The sequence below is a fragment of the Aulostomus chinensis genome, chromosome 1 (assembly GCF_037954235.1).
Source record: "Aulostomus chinensis isolate RoL2024-O1b breed Wild chromosome 1, RoL_Achi_v1.0, whole genome shotgun sequence".
Classification (NCBI taxonomy): domain Eukaryota; kingdom Metazoa; phylum Chordata; class Actinopteri; order Syngnathiformes; family Aulostomidae; genus Aulostomus; species Aulostomus chinensis.
Window position 1 is genome coordinate 21,809,386 of NC_141320.1, and position 9,015 is coordinate 21,818,400.

The following is a 9,015-nucleotide window of genomic DNA, read 5'->3' on the forward strand; positions in this document are numbered from 1 at the left end:
TTCATTCCAACCACTCGCGACACCATCGACCAGAGACCAAGAGAACTAATTAGAAAAAAGAAAGAAAAGAAAACAAGGAAAAGAAAAAAGGCAAATCTGTTGGAGTCTTTTTTTAAATATTGTATCTGTTTGCAATTTTTTTTGTTTTTGATGGCTTGATTTTTTTGGGGGGGGGGGGGATTGCTTGAAAAAGAAACCAAAAAAGCTCCATTCTCTCAGCCCCCCATGGCACATGATGGGGACCCCTGATGTAAATAGTTCATTCCATTAGCTTGGTTTTGAGGGTGTGGACCTTCTTGAACAGCTTTGCTCCATCAAGCTCCAAGAAGAGTTTCTGGAATACTTGGAAGGTATTTTGGAGTGTTTTGGGATACTCAAGGTTCAGGGCACAGATCAAGCCCATCAACAGCATGCAGGCGTTGGTTGGGTTTCCACACCCAGCCAGAACTTGGTTGCCCTCAATCACAACTGACACTTCTGCGGGATCCTCCTCAGCCATGACATTATGGACCAGGATCACCTTCATCGTTTGTTCTGTGGTCCTCACATGAGTCCTCCATGTTAAAAAGGAATAAGAAAAAGCATGTGATTTTTTAATTTAAGGGTGTATATATATGGGAGGAGAGAGGAGAGATGGGAGAAGAGGAGAGAGGAGAGATGGGAGAAGAGGAGAGAGGAGAGATGGGAGAAGAGGAGAGAGGAGAGATGGGAGAAGAGGAGAGAACAGAGATGAGAGAAGAGGAGAGAGGAGAGATGAGAGAAGAGGAGAGAGGAGAGATGGGAGAAGAGGAGAGAGGAGAGATGGGAGAAGAGGAGAGAGGAGAGATGGGAGAAGAGGAGAGAGGAGAGATGGGAGAAGAGGAGAGAACAGAGATGAGAGAAGAGGAGAGAGGAGAGATGGGAGAAGAGGAGAGAGGAGAGCAGAGATGAGAGAAGAGAGAGGAGAGCAGAGATGGGAGAAGAGGAGAGAGGAGAGCAGAGATGGGAGAAGAGGAGAGAGGAGAGCAGAGATGGGAGAAGAGGAGAGAGGAGAGAGCAGAGATGAGAGAAGAGGAGAGCAGAGATGAGAGAAGAGGAGAGATGAGAGAAGAGAGAGGAGAGGAGAGATGGGAGAAGAGGAGAGAGGAGAGCAGAGATGGGCGAAGAGGAGAGAGGAGAGCAGAGATGAGAGAAGAGGAGAGAGGAGAGCAGAGATGAGAGAAGAGGAGAGATGAGAGAAGAGGAGAGAGGAGGGGAGAGATGGGAGAAGAGGAGAGATGAGAGAAGAGGAGAGAGCAGAGCAGAGATGAGAGAAGAGGAGAGATGGGAGGAGAGGAGAGAGGAGAGCAGAGATGGGAGAAGAGGAGAGAGCAGAGGAGAGATGGGAGAAGAGGAGAGAGGAGAGCAGAGATGAGAGAAGAGGAGAGAGGAGAGATGAGAGAAGAGGAGAGAGGAGAGATGGGAGAAGAGGAGAGAGCAGAGGAGAGATGGGAGAAGAGGAGAGAGGAGAGCAGAGATGAGAGAAGAGGAGAGAGGAGAGACGAGAGAAGAGGAGAGGAGGGGAGAGATGGGAGAAGAGGAGAGAGGAGAGCAGAGATGAGAGAAGAGGAGAGATGGGAGGAGAGAGGAGAGCAGAGATGGGAGAAGAGGAGAGAGCAGAGGAGAGATGGGAGAAGAGGAGAGAGGAGAGCAGAGATGAGAGAAGAGGAGAGAGGAGAGACGAGAGAAGAGGAGAGGAGGGGAGAGATGGGAGAAGAGGAGAGAGGAGAGCAGAGATGAGAGAAGAGGAGAGAGGAGAGAAGAGGAGAGCAGAGATGAGAGGAGATGAGAGAAGAGGAGAGCAGAGATGAGAGAAGAGGAGAGAGCAGAGATGGGAGAAGAGGAGAGAGGAGAGCAGAGATGAGAGAAGAGGAGAGAGCAGAGCAGAGATGAGAGAAGAGGAGAGAGGAGGGGAGAGATGAGAGGAGAAAAGATAACAGAGGAGAGGAGGTAGGGGAGGAGGGAAAGCAGGTAAAGGAGGCCAGTCAGCCATCAGTCACTTCCCAACATACCTGGCAGTCTTGGAAGAGCTCTTCTTGCCTGTCCCCAAGATGACTGATGAGGCAGCGGAGAACTCCATCCCTCTTCTGGTAAATGCTCTGAGACTGTGAGGAGATCCATTTATTAAATACACATTTACATGCCCTTACACTGAAGGCACTTTTTCACACACAGTATTTGACACTTCACCGATTTTATGATGAACTCTTGGTTAGAGCTTTCACTTCATGGATGACAATGCAAATGTTTCAAATGATCTCACTTCTATTTCACTTCAATCACATCTTGCTCATTCCTCAAAGCAAACATACCTCATTTATAGAGTCCAGCAGAGGACGCATCTTGGAACCAGTAGCTCCTCCTTTTGCACGCATCAGCTGCAGAAGACGGGGTGTGTACCCATCAAGTTTAAGCATGAATGTCCCCTCCAAGGACATTGTCGTTATACGACGGAACTCTTCTTTGATGTGGTGAACGAGTCAATGAACAGTGTACGAAACGTTCAATGGCAGACACCAGACATCAAAGTTAAAGTAAACAAATGAATGTTTCTTGGTGGAGAGAAAGATGATCAAACATTCTCACCTGAGCCTCACTGAATAACGCGGGCCACCTTTCTTTGAAGACACTGATGGATGGGCTGAGGGTCACCACTTCGACTCTTCGACTTGAAAAGGTTTTGGACATTTTTTCTGCGATTGTCTTTGCATTATTCTTCTTTTTTATTTCACTGATCAATTCAAGTCTCTCATTCTCCAACGGGTCTTCATCTTCTCCAGCAGGATGCGGAGGGAGATCATTTACCTCGGCTTTCTTTGGCTTTTTCACATTTTTAGCGGGACCTTTACCGTCTGGATGCTTCCTCCTTAATGTGTTGACTTCTACTTCAGGATAGGCATATTTTGGTGACTCTAGCTTGGCACGGTAATTGTGCATTTGGTACTTGATGCGCTGCTGCCAGCCGTATAACCCAGCAAACGATCCCGGCTCCTGAAGGCATGGAAACTTCTGAACAAGGGCTTCAGACACTGAGGTTGTTTGCTCATTTGTGGGGTATGCAGTGACAGAGAAAATTACTTTTGAAAGGTCATGCATTATTGCTGATTTCACACTTGCATCTCGGAAGTGTATTCCAGTGTCTTGATAAGACTTGTTTGCATCTGCAAGGATAAGCTCAACATCACGGGAAAACTGTGGAATTTTAAATGGCACTGGCCATGGAGCAGAGCGGCATGAACCAGGGAGAATGATGGTGTCTTTGAGCTGGACGATGCACAGACACTTGAGAGGATGGATCAGGATCTCCCGGATGGGTGTCAAATTCACTTTTACTCTCATGAGTGGTGTCCAGTGAGCTCACTGTTGAGGACAGTCCTGATTCATCCAGTGGTAGTGGGTGTAGGTCAAGGGTGATCAGTGGTTCTTTTCTTACCACTTTCACAGTGGCCTTGTGGTGCAGATCCGCAGTTGAGGTAAGAGTAAAAAAATGGTTCCCAAAGTCTTCGTCTTCATATAATAGTCCAAATTCCCCATGTAACTGGAAAGTTTTACCAACAACTGAAACAAGGTCTTCCACTGTATGAGGCATTCCTGCCGGAAGCATCAGCTTCTGTATGTTTTGTTCTTCTATTAGGACTCGTAACCGGACCGCCATTGTTGTTGGGAAGTGTTGTCCTCAGCTGTATTGACAGATAACCTAAAGAAATTTAGACAGTTGATAGATATGTTTACTTGCACAGGTTCATTTCATTTTCATTTGAACATTTCCAGACTTTACACACCCTAGTTTAGTACCATGTGGTGAGTACAGGATTGAGTAGTTTTATTCTTATATTTGTTAGTGTGGACAGCCCTTTAAACTCATGTATTTTGTTTTAAGACACCAAGTTCTTGTTTTCTTTCAACTGGCAAAGTGTGCACACAATTGATATGACAATTACTCAACCCAAGTCTACTTCCTCAAATGTGCCAATGAAGTGTTTAAGGCTCACCATCCGACCATCTGCTGTACTGTATGCAGCCAGGGGGTATGTATCCTTGAGTTTTGAATGCTGGAGGATTTTTCTCTCTCCTGTTGGCTCCACCTTAAAGCTCCTCATGTGTTCACCATCCACTCAGCAATTTCAGGCCCAAGACTGGGGTTTCATGCACAATTATTATTTGCAGTATTTCTCCAAAGTCAGGCAAGCCTCCTGTCGATCCAAAGGGCAGCAGCATTCCAACGTTGTAGTCTGTGCCTAAAATGGTTACCTTGCTTGTCATGTTTACAACCTCTGCCCTGGGGAACTCCCTTGCAAATGACTCCTTAATGCTGTCATTTAGAACATCGACTGCCACTTGAGTCATCCGGGACACCGACAGTGTTGACCTCTGATTGTTGCAATCAGGTGTATGATATGCAATCATTGACTGGTGTTTTTTTGCCAGTGTCATGACAATGTTTCTAAAAGACACAGTCTGCCTCACAATCCTTTTGAAAAATCGATGTTTGGCTTCAAAACCGCATTGTCCAGAAATTCACAAGTGGCCCAAAAACAGTCGTAAGCCATGGATAATGTTCAAGGAAGTGGTGTTTTGGTTTCAATGTCTCCTCTGGGAACACTTCTTGAAACCTATAACGGTGTTCACTGATCTTGCTCTCCATGTACCCAAGTGTCTTTCTGTGCTTTTGTTTTAAGTTGAACATGAATGTGGGTATTTTATTTTGAATGAACTATATCCTGAGCGGAGGCTGCCTGAGAGGAGCCTGTGGGAGGAGCGACCTCACAGAGGAGGTGTGCAGACTAACAGTACAGTGTATAATCTTAGATTGTATAGACGGCAATCATTAATGAGAACACTGTACTGTTAGTCTGCACACCTCCACTGTGAGGTCGCTCCTCTCAGGCAGCCTCCGCTCTCAGGCAGCCTCCATTCGGCATACAGTTCATTCAAAATAAAATATCCACACTCATGCCAACATAAAACAAAAGCACTTAACGAAATTTTTTAAAAAAGTTTAGTAACAAAAAAAAAGATATACTATTGACAAGTAATTAAAATATTTTACGTTATATTGATTACTAATGAATGCATTGGTGAGAAAAGCGACGCTAACGGAAGTGCCCTCACGATTTTATTTTGAAATGCGAACACGAGTTCAGTCGGTTCCAGTCACTCTTTATGCAGTCTATGAGGACAGTACCGGCTATGGAGTTAGCATGCTAATCGACGCTAATGTCCAGACGACTAAAAAAAAAACAAAAAAACCACACACAGTTGTCAGGAGGCAAAAGCTTAAACAGGCTTTAAATGGGTTGAATTATTCTGTGAAGTTGAGGGGATTTAACATGGTGCTCACAGGGAATTCTCTCGGTTTTGCTCTGTTTTGGATCCCTGGTATAGTCGCCATTTAATGAATTGCAATTTTTGGTAGGTTGCCGCTTGATTCTGCCCGTTAGCTGGTGGCGCTATATGCTATTGCTAGCAACTTTGCTAACTTAGCGATAGCATATAGCGCCACCTGCTAACGGGAAGAATCAAGGGGCAACCTACCAAAAATTGCTCCAACTATGTCTGAAAAATCGACTCGCAAAATAACAAGTCGTTCACATCCCTAAATACGATATGTAAACAATGTAGAGTTATAACGTACATGTACGCATGCTACCACCACCGAGGTATGTGAACTCCCGCGCGCGAATTGCGCGCAAAGCCACTAATGGTCCATTATTAAGGAGTTAAAAGAGCGAATATTGTATCATAATGCAGCGGAGACGACATAACTGGGCAATAAAACAACTTCACTACATGTTATGATTCACAAACAAGCTGGACTGTGCACGTACGCATAACATTACTGAATAAAGAGCTGCCACCTATCACTGATTGAAACATTTGGTTCAAGTATTCAGAATCAAGCAGGAGACCACAACTCGTGAAGTATCTATCATTTCATAAATCAACATTTACATTCGTGATTATATAAAGAGCAAAATGTAAAAGAGTCGTCTTAATTTACCTTCAGTCCAGTAACGGTACTCCGACGATCTGCAGCCTTCGGTTAGAATCAGGTTCAAATCCAGTCGCAGTCTGGCACATGCGCAATTTGCTGCATAGGACTGATGGCTTCTGGGTATATTTTATTAAATTTTTCGATGTAACACTTAATGCTGTTAGCAGTTGGGGATAGTTTACCCTATTTTTATTTATTCTCTTGCTGACTAGAATAATCGAGTAAATTTTAGACGATTTTCATGGATTATAATTACTACTCTCAAAAATCATTTATTACAGTGTACATGCACACACACACACACACACACACACACACACACACACTGAGTGTGTGGTGAAACCCCCCAACGACCACCCCTGAAACTCCCTGACACCGCACAACGACTGTCGTTTGGAGAGGCCAGGTGAGTCTCGGGAGGGTCGTTTCCACCACAATAGCACTGACCACTCCCACATAGGTTTATAAGCTGGAGTTTCCACACTCTTCACTAGAACTGAAGAAGCCTCTCGGATGAGAGGTGAAACGTCTTCAAGATAAACTTACGTCCAGTTGACCAGATTTTACTTCGCTTCGATCTACGATGACCTGGATGAATGAGAACCTACACAGACATCTTGCCGAACACTATGGGAAGGACATCCTTAGTGTGGTGCGGGAATGCGAAAGGACTGCAAGGAAAATCGCAGACTACAGGAACCATCTACGTTTCAACCTCCGATGCCGCCAACACAACCTCATTCCCACTAGCCTACTACTAGGATCCACCGTGAGGGGCCACAGGGCCAGCAAGATTTTGGAACGGGCCCAAAATCAGCTTCTCAACGAGAGAGTGAGACAGGTCCATTTCACCATCGAGGGACTAAAGAGCAAGCTAGATCACCTTAATCAAGAGTTAACGCCTTTTTTGCCACCCGCCATCTTGGACAAAGTCACCTCCTTCGTTGGGACAGCCCAACTATCTCAACATCAGAAGAGCAAGGAGAGGCAAAAAAGGAAATTCGCTCGCCTCCAGTCTCGCCTCGACCGGGAACGAGAAGCAGAAGGCCCAACCCCAGCGGACTCACAGGACAGGTGGATAAGGAACTTATCCAACAGGGAGCTCACCAGTCCTGAGAAACGCGTCCTTGCCAAAGGAATGAACTTTGCTGTCACCCCGAAACATCTCCCGACTGTGGACCTCATCACTGCCACAGAATCTGCCATCAAGAAGAACAACCTCTCCACCACAGAAGCAGATGAACTACGACTCAAGGTCACAGCGGCCCTCTCCGAAGCGAAGGTCCCCTCTGCCAACCTCTCGGTCCAGGAAAGGAAGGCCTTGAATGCACTGAGCAAAGATGAGAACATCACCATCCTTCCGGCTGACAAAGGAAGATGCACGGTGGTCCTTGACACAACTGACTACCAGAACAAGATCAGTTCTCTTCTCAGTGACATTCACACATATGAGACCTTAAAACGCGACCCCACCAGCAGCTACAAGAAGAAAGTGGTGGAACACCTACAGAAGCTGCAAAAGGGGGAAATCATCAACCGCTTGGAGTATCACCGCCTGTACCCCGGAGACGCAGTTCCACGGATTTACGGCCTCCCCAAAATCCACAAGGAAGGTGCCCCGCTCCGACCCATTGTCAGCAGCATAAACTCCGTGACGTACAACATCGCCAAACACGTCGCCACCATCTTAGCCCCCTTGGTAGGGAAAACCCCCCACCACGTCCAGAATTCCATGGACTTCGTGAACAAGGTTAGAGAACTCAAGCTGGACCCAGATGAGACCATGGTGTCCTACGATGTGACCTCCTTGTTCACCTGCGTCCCTACCGTGGAGGCTGTAGAAACAGTGAAGAAACGCCTACAGCTGGACAACACCCTCAGCAACAGGACCAACCTCAATCCGGACCAAATCTGCCAACTTCTGGACCTTTGCCTGAACACAACCTACTTCCAGTACAGAGGGAAGTTTTTCAGGCAAAAACACGGCTGTGCCATGGGTTCTCCCGTATCTCCTATCGTGGCCAACCTATACATGGAAGAGGTGGAACAGAGGGCCCTGACTTCCTTCAGTGGACCCTCCCCCACCCACTGGTTCCGATACGTTGATGACACCTGGGTGAAGATCAAGATTCAGGAGGTACAACCGTTTACAGCACACATCAACTCGGTAGACGTCAACATCAAGTTCACCAGAGAGGATGTGAAAGACAACCATCTGCCCTTTTTGGACTGTGACGTCTACATTCAAGAGGACAGGAGCCTGAGGGTGGATGTGTACAGGAAACCCACCCACACTGACCAATACTTGCTTTTTGACTCTCACCATCCTCTGGAGCACAAGTTAGGTGTCATCAGGACGCTGCAACACCGAGCGGAGACCATCCCCACCAGCGTCCAAGGCCGGAAAAAAGAACAGCAGCATCTGAAAAGAGCACTTAAAACTTGTGGCTTCCCAGACTGGACCTTTGTAAAATCCTCTTCCAGGTCCAGAAAGGAGGAGAGCTCCAGGAGGAGGGAAGATGAAGAAGGCAGGAGAAAAAACATAGTGATCCCCTATGTGGCAGGGGTTTCTGAGAAATTAAGGAGAATCTATAATAAGCACCGCATCCCTGTGTCTTTTAAACCAGACAACACTCTGAGACAAAGACTGGTTCACCCCAAAGATCCCACCCCTCACAGCCAGAAAAGCAATCTGGTATACGCTGTCACATGCAGTGAGGCCTGCACGGATCTCTACATAGGGGAAACCAAACAGCCCCTCAACAAGCGCATGGCCCAACATAGAAGAGCCAACTCTGGAGGACAGGACTCAGCGGTTTTCCTCCACCTCAAGGAGGAAAGCCACTCCTTCCAGGACGACCATGTCCAAATTCTCGACAGAGAGGACAGATGGTTTGAAAGAGGAGTTAAAGAAGCCATCCACGTCAGGATAGAGAAACCATCTTTGAACAGAGGAGGTGGACTGCGACATTTCCTTTCACCTATTTACAACCAAGTCCTTT

General features: G+C 46.6%; 1 protein-coding gene across 1 annotated transcript; it reads right to left on the reverse strand.

Moving 5' to 3' along the window:
• Positions 1 to 259: 259 nt before the first annotated feature.
• Positions 260 to 3,357, reverse strand: LOC147270764 (uncharacterized). The gene is made up of 4 exons (XM_086205405.1): positions 2,605 to 3,357; positions 2,331 to 2,486; positions 2,029 to 2,123; positions 260 to 539 (listed from the first exon to the last, which is right to left on the reverse strand). Exons 1-4 carry the CDS (start codon positions 3,355 to 3,357, stop codon positions 260 to 262), a joined length of 1,284 nt encoding a protein of 427 aa, XP_086061531.1.
• Positions 3,358 to 9,015: the final 5,658 nt, after the last annotated feature.